Source organism: Eptatretus burgeri, chromosome 13, assembly GCF_056783735.1.
Source record: "Eptatretus burgeri isolate ZD-2024b chromosome 13, Ebu_testis_v1, whole genome shotgun sequence".
NCBI classification, from domain to species: domain Eukaryota; kingdom Metazoa; phylum Chordata; class Myxini; order Myxiniformes; family Myxinidae; genus Eptatretus; species Eptatretus burgeri.
Window position 1 is genome coordinate 6,846,729 of NC_140973.1, and position 17,600 is coordinate 6,864,328.

The following is a 17,600-nucleotide window of genomic DNA, read 5'->3' on the forward strand; positions in this document are numbered from 1 at the left end:
GCGTAAATGAGAGGGAGGGTGGTGGTATGGTGCGGTTGCAAGGAGTTGAGGTGGGGAAGGTGGATTGGTTTAAATACTTGGGATCAACTGTCCAAAGTAACGGAGAGTGTGGGAGAGAAGTGAAAAAGAGTGCAGGCAGGATGGAGTGGGTGGAGAAGAGTTGCAGGAGTGATTTGTGACAGAAGGGTAGCTGCAAGAGTGAAGGGGAAAGTATACAAGACGGTAGTGAGACCAGCTATGTTGTATGGTTTGGAGGCGGTGGTGCTAACAAAAAGACAGGAAGCAGAGCTGGAGGTGGCAGAGTTGAAGATGCTGCGATTCTCGTTGGGAGTGACGAGAATGGATAGGATAAGGAATGAGTATATTAGAGGGACAGCGCAGGTAGGACGGTTTGGAGACAAAGCGAGAGAGGCGAGATTGAGATGGTTTGGACATGTGCACAGGAGGGAAGCGGAGTATATCGGGAGAAGGATGTTGAAGATGGAGCCGCCAGGCAGGAGGAGAAGAGGAAGGCCAAAGAAGAGATTCATGGATATGGTGAGGGCGGACATGCGGGTGGTTGGAGTGTCAATGGAAGATGTGGAGGATAGAGCGAAATGGAGACGGTTGATCTGCTGTGGCGACCCCTAACGGGAGCAAGCCGAATAGGAAGAAGAAGAGAAAAGAGGTTGGGTGTGTAACAATGACAAATTGATTCCATTTTGGTGAATATCCAAATCCAGATCCACATAGAATTTTTTTTAATCATTAAAGTGATTCTTCAACATTGAGCGATCGGGCCAAAAACGATACATAGCATGAGATTGCAAAAATTTATTGGGCCTGATATGTTCTACTGGATCAGGCATTGCGTGGCAGAGGTATGCACTCTCTCGATGTATCCTTGTAGTCGTTAATGGCAAAAAAGTTGACACGCCAAGTGAAACTGCCCCCCCCTCCCCCGGGGACACCAGAAGTATTCCCCACAAATGTGCGTTGAAGTAAGAACCACGAATGCAACCTGAAAACTACTGGTAGCAGTGGGTGTGTTGCGGGCTCAAGCAACTCAGGGGAAAACCAATGGCACACAATCACAATGTAAAACCACGCGGCAGGGGATAAACAGCGAAGCCATTGCAAGACGAGTTCCAAAGTTGTCACGATCACAAGATGTTTTGAACTATTGTTTGCAAAAATAACCTCATGGATAATATCCCCAACACATTTATTCCTCTCGACATCCTCTTCACCCTCCCTGTTTCTGTGGCCAATGGTGAGCGAAGCTTTTCCAAGCTAAAGTTGATCAAAACATACATTAGCTCCTCAATGATGCAACAAATACCTGTTGGGCTGTCCACCTCCTCAACAGAACATGAAATTGCACAAAATATTCACCTGCAGGACCTTGTTAATACATTTGGTAAACTGAAAGCATGGAAAGTGAAATTCGAAATTCTAATGATCAACCTTGTTGCAGGAACACACAGTATGACATCACGTGATCCATATGACATAATAATGTGAAGACATTTGAGTACATTGATTATTAAAAGTGTACAGCAATAAGAATACACAATCAGTGTCAGATTCACTTTTTTATTGAACAAATATCGAATTCAAAATTCAGTTTTATTTATACCAATGCACAATGGTGCACTTTCAAAAGTTAATTGTGTTTGGCGGAGGTGGGGGCGTGGGGGGTTTGGAAAAGCTGAAAGTTTGCCGAGGGCATCCTTGTAACAGCCATGGGAACAAGTTGAACAAGCTGTTACATTTCCATAATCAGTGATTGATTGTGAGTTTCCATTCATCATTTTGTTTCTATTTTGTAGGCTGACCTGTGAATGTAATATAAATCGATGGTTTTGAGTTTTCCACATTCCCTCAGTGAACTTCACCAAATTTCTAAATAAACATGTGGCTCGATATTCTCCGAGTGATTTCGTTGCACCATACATACGTTGCCTATAGCAGTCGGCCTTTTCACCAAAGAGGTCAAAGATTGACCATATCCTTGCTCTTTAGGTCCTCACCAAATGCAGGGGAGAGTTTCAACAGGGACTGCTCGCAGCCTATGTTGATCTCCACAGTGTTCGATTCCGTGAATCAGGATGCCCTCTGGAGGATTGTCGGTCTTCGTTGGGTGCTACCAAAACTGATTTCTCAACTATACTCTGGTATTGAGAGTGCTGTGAGATGTGGTGGTTCCATCTCTGACTTATTTCCAGGTGTTGTTGGAGTTTTTCAGGGGTGTGTACTGGCCCCCACACTTTTCAGCACTTGTCTGGACTGGATTCTGGGGAGGATGTTGGAGAGATCAAGCTGTGGTGCATTGTTTGGGAATGTTAAGATCTCTGACCTTGATTTCACAGATGAGATGCTGGAAAGTCATCTTTGTGAGATGCTGGATATCCTTATGGGGGCCCTCCAGGCAATGAATAAGGAGTAGGAGCTGCTGGGATTATAGATTTCCTGGGTCAAAACTAAGATCCAGTGTTTCAATGACATATTGGATGCTGATATATTGTCTGTTCCTGTTTGTGGTGATGATGTTGAGGTCATAAAGAGATTCACTTACCTTGGCAGTGATATTCATGTCCCTACATGTTGTGAGCCAGAGGTGTGGCACTATCAGTACCCACACAGGAGGATGAAAGCCCAAGTCTTCAGGTCCTTGGTGCTTCCAATCGTGCTCGAAGGATGTCAAACTTGGACTCTGACCAAGGATCTGAGATGGAGACTTAACTCCTTCGGTACTAGGCTTATTTGGAGAATCCTTGGTTATCGCTGGTCAGACTGTGTCCAATGAGCATTTGCTTAGAGAGAATCAGATAAGAATTGTTACCTGTATAGTCCATGAGCATCAGCTGTATGGACATATGGCTCGTTTTCCTGACGCTGATCCTGCTCACCAGATTCTCTGAGCGAGGGAGCCATGTGCGTGGAGGAGGCTAATGGGCCGACCATGTGCCTCGTGGTTGCAGCAGGTTGATCAGCATCTCAAGGAGATGGGGATGGGCCAGACGTCTGCCTGGGGGATTACCAGATGGAATCCCCTGGAGCACAAGCGGAAAGTGGACGCAGCGACGTGCTGCTCCCACACCTGAAATATGTACGGTGAGCATGTGTCGTCACTGGTGAGATGACTCCTGAAAGCTGAAATGAAATGGTGTATACATCTGTACCTCGTAAATAAGGTCGATTTGACTCTGAAACACCATTGAAATGTGAGAAATTTGACAAATCACCATTACATCATCATTTTATGCCAATTTATATTGTTACGTCCTGGTTCGATTGACTAAACATAGCTGCCGTCTAACCGCCCATGCTGGTGACAACCAACCAATGAGAAAGCCCAGGTGGTCTGCTATCTAGAGGTATAGTGTGGGTCTGTAGACCTGAACTGCATGTTGCAAACTTGACCGCCAAAGCTAGCTGCAGGCTGGGCATCCTCCCTTGTTGCAGGTCATTCCTTGATAAACGTAAACCACTCATCCCAGAAGGCCTTTGTCGTAGCTTGTTGAATTACTGCTCTCTCCTGTGGGCTGAGGTGACAGCATCATATGGAATCTAAAGCTGTATTCGCATCTTATATGATGAGACCGAAGTAGAAGACCTGTAGATTTCACATCACAGTCAAGTAGATGACTTCTTAGTTCTTTGCCACATCTCATGCGGCTGAGCTCCTTCTGCTTTCTCAGCTATCTGACCCTCCTCAGCACATCTGGGATTCAGGTGCATTTCCAGTAACCCTCACCTGGTTAAGCTCCCAAAATCCAGGCTTTCCACTTACCTCCACTTTGTTGGTCCTCTTTTCTGTCATTTGTGGAACTGCCTTACTGAGACTGTTCAACCCCAATCTTCCTTCCAGAGCTTCAGGCAAACAGTGCACTGCCATCTAATGTCATTCCCCAACCTTACCTGCAATCCTTTCTACCCTCATTAATCCTCCAATAATGCAATAGCATTCATCCACTTCACCCTCTTATTGCAAGTTATTATGTTTCCTTGCCTTCACTCTCTCCTCTTTTGTTTTTTGCTCAATCCCTTGCTTGCTTGTTGCATCCAACTGTAGCTCCAATGTCATAACATTGCCGTATTACCCTTTTTCAGTCACTCTTTCATGAGCCACAATTTTGTACCCAACCACCCCCAAAATAAAATTAAAGTGAAGGGAGTGGAAACGGAGTTTTTCCGACATTTTGTTTTCCAAAACTTTGACATGGCGCTGAAGTAATCGCAAGACAGACTGCAAGAATGCATTTAAAAAATATGCCTGACCATTACTTTCAAAAGTGGGGGATTGCACGCTTCAGAAACAAAATTCACAAACAAATGTTCAAAAACATCATGTTTGACTTGCAAAAACAGAACGACCCCTCTCATGTACCTCTTTTGATAGATGAGAGGATAGCTCACATGCATGCATGTATGTACTGTATGTACAGCCGTGGCGAAAAATATTGGCACCCTTGCATTTTTTTTTTTTTTCAAACGACTCAAATCTTTCTCGAAAAAAAAGTTGACATTTACGAAATTATTTGGTCTCCACATTTCTGTATTTCACTGTTCATATTATGGAACATTTGTGTTTGATAAAGAACTTAATATATCCTTTTAAATCAGAAAAAAAAGAAATTAAAAAGAAGAAATGGCATTGACAAAATTATTGACACCCAAGATTTAATATTTGGTAGCATAGCCATGAATGAGCTTCATAGACCTCTCTATTGGTATTTTGGCCCACTCTTCTTGTACAAACTGCTCCAGTTCTCCCAGATTTGAAGGATACCTTCTCCCAACTGCTGTTTTCAGATCTCCCCATAGGTGTTCAATGGGATTTAGATTTGGAGTCATTGCTGGCCACTTCAGAACAGTCCAGCGTTTTGTCTTCAACCATTCCTGGGTGCTTTATGAAGTGTGTGTTTGGGGTCATTGTCCTGCCGGAAGACGCATGACTTTCAATGGAGACCCAGCATTCTGACACTGGGTTGAACAGTGTGCTCCAAAATGCCTTGGTAATCTCCTGATTTCATGATGCCATGCACACATTCAAGGCACCCAGTACCAGAGGCAGTACAGCAACCCCAAAACATCACTGAACCTCCTCCATGTTTGACTGTAGGGAAGGCGTTCTTTTCTTTGAAGGCTTCATTTTGTTTTCAGTACACATAGAGATGACGTGCTTCACCAAAAAGCTCTAATTTGGACTCCTCTGTCCACAGGACATTCTCCCAGAAGGATTTTGTCTTGTTTGGGTGTGTTTTGGCAAACTCCAGTTGGGCTTTTTTTGTCTGTCTCTGTCTCTGTCTGTCTGTCTCTCTCAGCAGTGGGGTCCTTCTGGGTCTCCTACCATAGAACCCCCTTTCATTGAGTTGGCAATGGATGGTGTGAGTTGAAACTGCTGTACCTTTTGTCTGAAGGTCAGCTTGAATGTGTTTGACAGTTCATTGAGGTGCTTTCTCCACCATTCAAACAATCCTTCGCTGCAATCTTCAATCAAGTTTTCTCCTGCAGCCACATCCAGGGAGGTTGGGTACAGTGGCATGGGTCTTAAACTTCCTGATAACATTGCGTACCGTGGACACAGGAACATCAAGGTCTCTGGCGATGGACTTGTAGCCTTAAGATTGGCCATGCTTGGCTGCAATCTTGTGTCTGACCTCTTCAGACAATTCTCTGGTTTTCTTTATTTTCTCCACCTCCCCGCCCCCCCCCCCCCCCGGGCCCACCCTCAACCACCATTTCCTGCATTTATGTTGATTGAGACATTTGAGAAGTGACTCGGCCTTAATCAACTCTGGTATCAATATCTGTAGTGATCCTCACTTGGATTAATTCCTGGATAAGTACACCCAATTTATACCAACACATACCTCATCGAGCAGCTTACCTTCGCCGACAGGCTTTACTGATGAGGTATTTTTCCAACTCGTGAAGCATCTGCAACTTGTAGCTGTAATAAGTAGATTGCTGAGCTGGACTGATCAAATGTCTGCAAATGCGGAAAACAATATAATTGGAAATCAGTGCACTCAACAATCTGTACAGTAGAAAGAAAATGAAGAAATACAATAAGAGGAAAAAAAACTAATTGGTGATTCATTACATATTTAGCTTGCATTGTATATTCATCAAAACATTAACGCCACAAATTAGTGATGTTGAAGGGATCATGATACAGCTTGGAAATACAATTATTACATGGATGACAAGGACATTTGGAAACAAGGTGCTGACATTTCGGCCTCATCCCCTTCATCGGAGAAAAAGAGAGAGACTGAAAATGGGAAGGAAGCACTTGATATCTGGGATCTCTATAATCAACCACTCCCTGTTACGCATCTCTTTTTTTTTTTGCAACAATGAAGGAAAATGCCAAAAAGTTGTTGCTGTGGCTGTATGTTTGGGGTCATTGTCCTTTTGGAATGTAAATCTTTGCCAGAGTCTCAGGTCTTTTGCACTCTGAAGCAGGTTTTCCTCAAGGATTTGTCTATATATGGCTCCATTCATTGTTCCTTCTATCCTTTCAAGTCCCCCATTCCCTACCACTGAAAAGCATCCACATAGCATGATGCTGGCCACCACTATGCTTCACGGTAGGGATGGTGTTAGATGGATGATAAGCTGTGTTCAGTTTCCATCAGACGAAGTGCTTTGCATTCAGGCAAAAGACTGAAATTTTCGTCTCATCAGATCACAGAATATTTTGCATCATGCTCTCAGAGTCTTTCACATGCCTTTGTGCAAACTCCAGGCATGCTGTCATGTGACTTTTTCTCAGGAGTAGCTTCCATCTGTCCACTCTTCCATAAAGCTGAGATTTGTAAAGTGTTGCAGAGATTGTTGTCCTTTCAGCAGGTTCACCCATTTCAGCCAAGGTATTATGTAGTTCTGTTAAAGTGATCATTGTGTTCTTGGTCACCTCCCTGACCAAGATCATTCTTGCCAGGTTGCTCAGTTTGGTCAGAAGGCCAACTCTCAGAACAGTCTGGGTAGTTCCATATTCTTTGCATTTTCTAATGATGGAGCTCACTGTGCTCTTGAGAACTTTCAACACTCTCAAAACTGTTTAATACCCTTCCCCAGATCTATGCCTCCTCACAATTCTATATTGACCCTTGCACTTCCTTACAATTCCGTAGAACCTTACAGTTCTACGGAAAGTTCCTTGGACTTCATGGAAGAGTTTCTGTTCTGACATGCACTGTCAACTGTGGGACCTTATATAGAAAGGTGTGTTTCTTTTGAAATCATGTCCGATCAATTGAATTGGGCACAGATGGATTCCAATCAAGTTGTGGAGACATCTCAAGGATGATCAAAGGAAATTGGATGCACCTGAGCTCAATTTGGAGTGTTAGAAAAGGGGATGAATACTTATTGACGCAAGATAGTTCAGGTCAGGTCAGGTCAGGTTCGATCTGTGTCAGGTCAGGTTCGATCTGTGACCTGCTACAGGTACCATGTAAACCTGTACTAACCTGTTCCATGGTCGGGTTGTCGGCGACTAAACCGTCTCCCCCACCAGGTTTTCTGGTGAGGAGGGTGTTTGGATATGGACACCCAGCAGGATTAAAAACAAAACCTGTCAAAGGGCGGAGGAGCTCCTTGTGAGCCAACGGCCATCCATATCTAGTGCCCAACTGTGTCTGCGGACGTCCTCCTGCAGTTGGGTTACTTCTTATTAGGAGGTTGGTGGCAGGATTTGCACTCCAGCCACCGTAAAACGCTTCATTCCGCAAAACGCAAAAACGCAAAAAAATCTGAAAACCCACTCCGTGGGAGTACCTCCTGTGCAGCTTCCCTTCGCAGGGCAGCTCACCGGATGATGGGATTGGGCAAAGCCTTCGGGACCCCCAATCTTTGATAGGAGGGAAACCACGGGGTAACATTCCTGGGTCAGATTGCGGGAGAGTGTGTCGGAGTGGTGCTGAGGTGTCGTCCACCAGACGGCGGTCTCCTTGGGTTAACCTGAGGCGGTCCCTTCGGGTGGGTGCCTGGAATGTCCTATCCCTAAGAGAGGATGATCACCTGTCTCTGTTATCATCTGAGCTCAAGCGTTTGGACATCGGGATTGCAGCTCTCTCTGAGGTTCGGAGACCGGATTGCGGCGAGATAATGGTGGGTGGTTACACCTACTATTGGTCTGGTCGCTCTGATGGTTACCATACCCAAGGAGTTGCTGTAGCTGTGTCCAATAAGCTGACCCCAATGATAATTGAGGTAACACCGGTCAACGAGCGTATTATGAGATTAAGGATTCGTCACTCCTTAGGTGTCATTTCCCTGGTCTCTATTTATGCTCCGACTGAGGCGAGTGATCTTACCGTGAAGGACACATTCTACGCCACACTCGAGTCTGTGGTTGATCAGTGCCCCAGACGAGATACACTTCTAGTCTTGGGGGATTTCAATGCATCGACTGGAACTGATAGGGATGGTTATGAGGTGTGTGTTGGTCCCCATGGGTCAGGAACTATGAACCAGAATAGCACTAAGTTCCTTGACTTTGCAAGAAGTCATGGACTTAGGGTGGCTGGTTCATGGTTTCAGCGCCCGCAAGCTCATCGCTGGACTTGGTATTCCAACGCTGGCGGTGTGGCAAAGGAGATTGACCATGTCCTCATTGACGGTCGTTGGAGGATGATCCAGAACTGCAGGGTCTACCGGAGTGCTCAGTTCCTCAATACTGACCACAGGCTTGTTGTAGCAACTCTAAAGCTGCACCTTAAATCCTGAGAATGGTACCATCCCAGCCTAGGCTGGATGTTGCCAAGCTCAGGGATGAGAGAGAGTAGCTGAGGAGTTTGCGAACAGGCTGAGTGGACACTTGGGGGTCTGGGTGCTTTGGGGGGTCCTGAAGAGTTGTGGAGCACCTTCAAGACCACCGTCCTTGATGTTGCCGGTGGATGCCTTGGAGTTCACCGCAGGGCAAAGAAGAATTTTGTCTCTCAAGGGACACTGGATACCATTGACCAGAGTCGCAGGGGCCAGGCTGAATGGCAGAGCTGAGCTGTTCAGGGAGCTGAGGCGTAAAACTGTACGTGCACTGAGGGTGGACAAGGAGGCCTATGTGCAAGGAATCTGTGAGGGGGTAGAGCATCACCTGTGGACAGGTGATTCTCGTCCCGCTTACAGGGGAATTCGCGCATTACGTTCATCCAAGCCCATCCCTCGGAGCACTGCAGTTCGAGCAGAGAGTGGTAGGCTCTTGACAGAGGAGTCTGAAGTGAAGGCCCGCTGGGCCGGTTACTTTGAGCGGTTGTACCAGGCTGATCCCCCAGCTGTCGAGTTGGACGTCAAGGGTGTTACAATCCCTGTTGCTGACCCTCGAATCAACTGTGGTCCACCATCGCTTGTGGAAACACGGGCTGCGGTGAACCAGTTGAAACGGGGCAAAGCTCCAGGGATCTGTGGCATCCATGCCGAACTTCTCAAGGCTGGTGGAAATGCTGCACTCGCGTCGTTGCATGCAGTTTTGTGCTCTGCCTGGAACACAGGCATCATCCCAACTGACTGGAAGAGGGGCCTTGTTGTCCCTCTCTGGAAAGGGGAAGGGTGATCGCTAAGACTGCAACAACTACCGAGGGGGTGACGCTGCTCTCAGTGCCGGGTAAGGTCTTTGCTCGGATAATTCTTGATAGGGTTCGCCACCATCTGCTTGAGCACCAGCGTCCAGAGCAGTCAGGCTTTACACCAAAGAGGCCTCAACGATTGACCGTATCCTTGCACTTCGTGTCCTCACCGAACGCAGACGAGAGTTTCGGCAGGGGCTGCTTGCAGCCTATGTTGATCTCTGTAAAGCGTTCGATTCAGTGAATCGGGATGTCCTCTGGAGGATTCTTGGTCTTCGTGGGGTGCCACCAAAACTGATCGATCTGATGTCTGAACTCTACTCTGGTACTGAGAGTGCTGTGAAGTGTGGTGGTACCCACTCTGACTTATTTCCAGTTGTTACTGGAGTTCGTCAGGGGTGTGTACTTGCCCCCACACTTTTCAGCACTTGTATGGACTGGATTTTTGGGAGGATGTCGGAGAGATCAAGTTGCGGTGCATCGTTTGGCAATGTCAAGATCTCGGACCTTGATTTTGCAGATGATGCAGTCATCTTTGCGGAGACTTTAGACATCCTCTTGGGGGCCCTCGAGGTGCTGAATGAGGAGTCGGAGCCGTTGGGATTACGGATTTCTTGGGTCAAAACAAAGATCCAGGCTTTCGGTGACATCTTGGATGCTGCTGTCCTGTCTGTGTCTGTTTGTGGTGAGGATGTTGAGGTCGTGGGATAGATTCACTTACCTTGGCAGTGATATTCATGTCTCCGCAGGTTGTGAGCCGGAGGTCAATAGACGTCTGGGTCGGGCCTGGGGAGTCATGGATTCACTGGATCATGGGGTGTGGCGCTGCCGGTACCTGTGCGGGAGGACGAAAGTCCGAGTCTTCAGGTCCTTGGTACTTCCAGTCTTGCTCTATGGGTGCGAGACTTGGACTTTGACCAAGGATCTGAGACGGAGACTTAATTCCTTTGGTACCAGGTCTCTTCGGAGAATCCTTGGCTATCGCTGGTCGGATTTTGTGTCCAACGAGCGGTTGCTGAGAGAGACTCGGATGAGATTTGTTACCTGCATAGTCCGTGAGCGTCAGCTGCGGCTGTATGGACATGTGGCTCGTTTTCCTGACGCTGATCCTGCTCACCAGATTCTCTCAGCGAGGGAGTCTCATGAGTGGAGGAGGCCAGTGGGCCGACCACGTGCCTCATGGTTGCAGCAGGTTGACCATCATCTCAAGGAGATGGGGATGGGCCTGGCATCTGCCTGGGGGATGGCCAGACGGAGGCCCCTGGAGTACCGGCAGAAAGTGGACGCAGCGACGCGCTGTTCTGGCACATGCTCCCATACCTGACCTGATAGTTCAGCTTTTCATTTTTAATTTATTTGTAAAAAATTCTAAAAACATGTTTTCACTTTGTCATTATGGGGTATTTTTTGAAGATCAGCAATACAATTTCTTTAATGTAATCAATATTAATTTCAAGCTTTAACACAAGCAAAGTGTGACAAAAGTTCAGGGGTGTGAATACTTTCTTTAGGGATTGTATATCTATATACCTGGGTTTCATTGATTCGGTGAGAACTAATTGGTTATTCCCTCCATTCACAGGTGAAAGATGTGAATGGGTCTTTGTTTTTCATTTAAATGTTGTTTGCTTTTGACATTTGCACATGGTACATGCTTGGATGGTGCATGTTTCTGTCTGTGCTGTCGCTGATTCGACAAGCGATGAAACCGGTCTGGTCGGTGAGGGGGTGTGCAGCATTGGTATTCTCATGTATGTACTATTTTTTAATGTCTTTACAGCTGTGGAGGAACTCTGGGAATGGTTTGAAACAGCAAAGGGCTGACCTTGTGTATCCTTTCATGATTGCTTTATGCAGCTTTCTTCAGCTGGAAGAGTATGGGAGGATTCAATTTATTTATATAATCCAAGCCACTTGGGATCAATTGACTATGTGAGAGCAAATTCGTTATTCCCTCCATTCATAGGTGAGAGATGAGAGTAGGTCCCTGTTATATATATATATATATATATATATATATATATATATATATATATATATATATATATATATATATATATATATATATATATATATATATATACACATATACTCATAAATGGCAATGCATGCCAGTGTGTGTGTGTGTGTGTGTGTGTGTGTGTGTGCGCGCGTCGTTGATTGGTATCTCCATATGCGGGTTGCAGAATGTGGAATGGAGTCCTCCCAGGGCAGGCTCAAAGCATCCACCTTCATTTCAATAAAGGGTCACGATTCATGGACCAAGCTGTAAAGTTTTCTGTTCTCAAAGTTTTATGCCGAAGGCTCTCTTCAGGATCGTTGCTGTACTGAGCCCCGGACAGCTTCCAATGTTATATTTCCAGGGATGGATTTTTAGCTCACCTGTAAAGTAGTTCTCGGGAGCTTATGGGATGGCGTGTCGTCCACAAATACTTGCAACTTCTTCTCAGAAACTACACCTGCGATTTCAATGAAATTATACCACGAACTTCATCACCCGTGCTGACATTAAAAAGGGGGTCTGAAGCAGTCTACCGAGGGAGTTTACAGGGGGGGGGGGTGTAGCGGTGAGTGAATTTCTTCTGCAAAGAGATATTTGCTTTCTTCTCCAAAACTAAACATACAATTCCGATGAAACTTGACCACCATCTTCATCACCTGTGATGCACCAAATTTTGTTTATGACATAGAAAAAAAAATCCAAAGGTATTGACTTTCTTCTCCATTATATATTTTTTGGGTCATCCATGACTACCAGTGGTTGCCTGGTTATCTTATCCAGCCACAAACAGGTAAGCACTCAGGGATATTGCCCCGATGTTTAATATCTCTGTGAGGTTCTTTGTCATCATTCCTATAGGTCCAGCTATTACTGGCACAACTTCGGCATTCTTCAGCTTCCAGGATCTTCTCACTTCATTCTTGAGGTCTTGGTGTTTGGTCATTTTCTTGATTTCTGCTTCATTTAGTCGAAAATCACTGGTATTAACACCTCAACCAGCAATGCCTTTTTTCTCTTTATTTGGTACCGAAGTACGACATCTGGTTGCAATGCTATGTCTTTGATGTTCACGCTCGATGGGATCATTAGGTCGGACGTGAGCTGTGAGTCATTCCATGTTTTCAGTGATTACTTTTGTTTCATGTTCCCACAAATTTTTGTGTGTGTTTGGTCATTAAGCACAACATATCATTCTCTTTACTATATATATATATATATATATATATATATATATATATATATATATATATATATATATATATATATATATGTATATATATATATATATATATATATATATATATATATATATATATATATATATATATATATATATATATATATATATATATATATATATATATATGTATATATATATAGTTACGAATTTGGAAACCTATCACACACAACATTCAGGTCCTATAGATTAGTTATATCGGTAAGTATGAGAGTATGGATGGACTGAAGGAGAAGATGAACAAGTGGAAGGAATGTATGGAGGCAAAAGGTTTGAAGGTGAATATCGGAAAGACGAAGGTGATGGCAAGTGGTAAAGCATGTAGTGAGGTGGAAAGGACTGGGAAGTGGCCGTGTGCTGTGTGCAGGAAGGGTGTCGGAGTGAACTCCATTCAGTGTACAATGTGTGCTGAATGGGTTCATCGAAAATGTAGTGGGGTGAGAGGGTCATTAACCAGTGTGGCAGCTACATTCAAGTCAGGTCAGGTATGGGAGCATGTGCCAGAACAGCGCGTCGCTGCGTCCACTTTCCGCCGGTACACCAGGGGCCTCCGTCTGGCCATCCCCCAGGCAGATGCCAGGCCCATCCCCATCTCCTTGAGATGATGGTCAACCTGCTGCAACCATGAGGCACGTGGTCGGCCCACTGGCCTCCTCCACTCATGAGACTCCCTCGCTGAGAGAATCTGGTGAGCAGGATCAGCGTCAGGAAAACGAGCCACATGTCCATACAGCCGCAGCTGACGCTCACGGACTATGCAGGTAACAAATCTCATCCGAGTCTCTCTCAGCAACCGCTCGTTGGACACAAAATCCGACCAGCGATAGCCAAGGATTCTCCGAAGAGACCTGGTACCAAAGGAATTAAGTCTCCGTCTCAGATCCTTGGTCAAAGTCCAAGTCTCGCACCCATAGAGCAAGACTGGAAGTACCAAGGACCTGAAGACTCGGACTTTCGTCCTCCCGCACAGGTACCGGCAGCGCCACACCCCATGATCCAGTGAATCCATGACTCCCCAGGCCCGACCCAGACGTCTATTGACCTCCGGCTCACAACCTGCGGAGACATGAATATCACTGCCAAGGTAAGTGAATCTATCCACGACCTCAACATCCTCACCACAAACAGACACAGACAGGACAGCAGCATCCAAGATGTCACCGAAAGCCTGGATCTTTGTTTTGACCCAAGAAATCCGTAATCCCAACGGCTCCGACTCCTCATTCAGCACCTCGAGGGCCCCCAAGAGGATGTCTAAAGTCTCCGCAAAGATGACTGCATCATCTGCAAAATCAAGGTCCGAGATCTTGACATTGCCAAACGATGCACCGCAACTTGATCTCTCCGAGATCCTCCCAAAAATCCAGTCCATACAAGTGTTGAAAAGTGTGGGGGCAAGTACACATCCCTGACGAACTCCAGTAACAACTGGAAATAAGTCAGAGGCGGTACCACCACACTTCACAGCACTCTCAGTACCAGAGTAGAGTTCAGACATCAGATCGATCAGTTTCGGTGGCACCCCACGAAGACCAAGAATCCTCCAGAGGACATCCCGATTCACTGAATCGAACGCTTTACAGAGATCAACATAGGCTGCAAGCAGCCCCTGCCGAAACTCTCGTCTGCGTTCAGTGAGGACACGAAGAGCAAGGATACGGTCAATCGTTGACCTCTTTGGTGTAAAGCCTGACTGCTCTGGACGCTGGTGCTCAAGCAGATGGTGGCGAACCCTATCAAGAATTATCCGAGCAAAGACCTTGCCCGGCACTGAGAGCAGCGTCACCCCTCGGTAGTTGTTGCAGTCTTGGCGATCACCCTTCCCTTTCCAGAGAGGGACAACAAGGCCCCTCTTCCAGTCAGTTGGGATGATGCCTGTGTTCCAGGCAGAGCACAAAACTGCATGCAACGACGCGAGTGCAGCATTTCCACCAGCCTTGAGAAGTTCAGCATGGATGCCACAGATCCCTGGAGCTTTGCCCCGTTTCAACTGGTTCACCGCAGCCCGTGTTTCCACAAGCGATGGTGGACCACAGTTGATTCGAGGGTCAGCAACAGGGATTGTAACACCCTTGACGTCCAACTCGACAGCTGGGGGATCAGCCTGGTACAACCGCTCAAAGTAACCGGCCCAGCGGGCCTTCACTTCAGACTCCTCTGTCAAGAGCCTACCACTCTCTGCTCGAACTGCAGTGCTCCGAGGGATGGGCTTGGATGAACGTAATGCGCGAATTCCCCTGTAAGCGGGACGAGAATCACCTGTCCACAGGTGATGCTCTACCCCTCACAGATTCCTCGCACATAGGCCTCCTTGTCCACCCTCAGTGCACGTACAGTTTTACGCCTCAGCTCCCTGAACAGCTCAGCTCTGCCATTCAGCCTGGCCCTGCGACTCTGGTCAATGGTATCCAGTGTCCGTTGAGAGACAAAATTCTTCTTTGCCCTGCGGTGAACTCCAAGGCATCCACCGGCAACATCAAGGACGGTGGTCTTGAAGGTGCTCCACACCTCTTCAGGACCCCCCAAAGCACCCAGACCCCCCAAGTGTCCACTCAGCCTGTTCGCAAACTCCTCAGCTACTCTCTCATCCCTGAGCTTGGCAACATCCAGCCTAGGCTGGGATGGTACCATTCTCCAGGATTTAAGGTGCAGCTTTAGAGTTGCTACAACAAGCCTGTGGTCAGTATTGAGGAACTGAGCACTCCGGTAGACCCTGCAGTTCTGGATCATCCTCCAACGACCGTCAATGAGGACATGGTCAATCTCCTTTGCCACACCGCCAGCGTTGGAATACCAAGTCCAGCGATGAGCTTGCGGGCGCTGAAACCATGAACCAGCCACCCTAAGTCCATGACTTCTTGCAAAGTCAAGGAACTTAGTGCTATTCTGGTTCATAGTTCCTGACCCATGGGGACCAACACACACCTCATAACCATCCCTATCAGTTCCAGTCGATGCATTGAAATCCCCCAAGACTAGAAGTGTATCTCGTCTGGGGCACTGATCAACCACAGACTCGAGTGTGGCGTAGAATGTGTCCTTCACGGTGAGATCACTCGCCTCAGTCGGAGCATAAATAGAGACCAGGGAAATGACACCTAAGGAGTGACGAATCCTTAATCTCATAATACGCTCGTTGACCGGTGTTACCTCAATTATCATTGGGGTCAGCTTATTGGACACAGCTACAGCAACTCCTTGGGTATGGTAACCATCAGAGCGACCAGACCAATAGTAGGTGTAACCACCCACCATTATCTCGCCGCAATCCGGTCTCCGAACCTCAGAGAGAGCTGCAATCCCGATGTCCAAACGCTTGAGCTCAGATGATAACAGAGACAGGTGATCATCCTCTCTTAGGGATAGGACATTCCAGGCACCCACCCGAAGGGACCGCCTCAGGTTAACCCAAGGAGACCGCCGTCTGGTGGACGACACCTCAGCACCACTCCGACACACTCTCCCGCAATCTGACCCAGGGATGTTACCCCGTGGTTTCCCTCCTATCAAAGATTGGGGGTCCCGAAGGCTTTGCCCCAATCCCATCATCCGGTGAGCTGCCCTGCGAAGGGCAGATCCTGCCACCAACCTCCTAATAAGAAGTAACCCAACTGCAGGAGGACATCCGCAGACACAGTTGGGCACTAGATATGGATGGCCGTTGGCTCACAAGGAGCTCCTCCGCCCTTTGACAGGTTTTGTTTTTAATCCTGCTGGGTGTCCATATCCAAACACCCTCCTCACCAGAAAACCTGGTGGGGGAGACGGTTTAGTCGCCGACAACCCGACCATGGAACAGGTTAGTACAGGTTTACATGGTACCTGTAGCAGGTCATAGATCGAACCTGACCTGACAAAGATCGAACCTGACCTGACCTGACATTCAAGTGTAAGGTGTGCATCGAGGGAGCAGCAGATGAAGGAATTGTTGAGTTGGATCTTGGAGATGGTGTGAAGCTGGAAGGGGTGAAAACATTTTGCTATCTCGGAGACATGCTGAATGGAGAAGGTGGATCAGACTCTTCGACGGTTGCTAGAGTGAGATGTGCATGGAAGAAGTTTCGGGAACTGAGTGGCGTGCTGACAAAGAGGGGAGTGTCGTTGAAGCTGAAGGGAAAGGTGTATGCTTCATGTGTGAGGAGTACGATGATTTATGGGAGTGAGACATGGGTACTGAACATGGAGTAGCAACAAAGGCTGGAAAGGGTGGAAATGCGAATGGTTTGGTGGATGTGTGGAGTATCGTTGAGAGAGAGGAAGACAAATGATGACTTGCGGAAGATGATGGGAATAGAGTCTGTGATGGAGGTTGTGAAGAGAAACAGGTTGAGATGGTTGGGTCATGTGTTGAGGAAGGATGAAAGTGACTGGGTGAGAGGAGTGTTGGAAATGAGTGTAGTCGGAAGTAGAGGACGGGGAAGACCGAGAAAAACTTGGCTAAATGTGGTGGAAGAGGAAATGTGGGCAAGGGGATTAAGAAGGGGAGATGCAGAAAACAGGGTAAAGTGGAGAAGATTGTCATGGGGCCCGCAAGGCTAACCCCCGCTTTAGCGGGGAAAATGGCCTTTAAATGCTTGTGTGGTAAGTATGTGTTTTATAGATAGCTTCCTTTCCCTTGTCTAATGGGTAAATAAATGTCCATGCGCTGCGATATATTTTTATAGTTAGGATTCTTATTGGAAAATAAATCAGCAACGACAACAGAAACGACCGTTACAGTTCTGCGAAGAACAAGGACAACTCTCTGCTCCGGATTCTCCGTGGGCCGAGTGGGGGAGGGGTCGAGCCGGCGGAGGTGCAT

The 17,600-nt window shown here is 46.9% G+C and overlaps 1 protein-coding gene across 1 annotated transcript in view; it reads right to left on the reverse strand.

The window, feature by feature from the left end:
• Window positions 1-17,600, reverse strand: part of WRN (WRN RecQ like helicase) — a 115,384-nt gene that overhangs the window by 20,438 nt on the left and 77,346 nt on the right. The window contains 1 exon segment of the mRNA XM_085850958.1: window positions 5,876-5,977. Coding sequence (XP_085707084.1) covers window positions 5,876-5,977 — 102 coding nt within the window.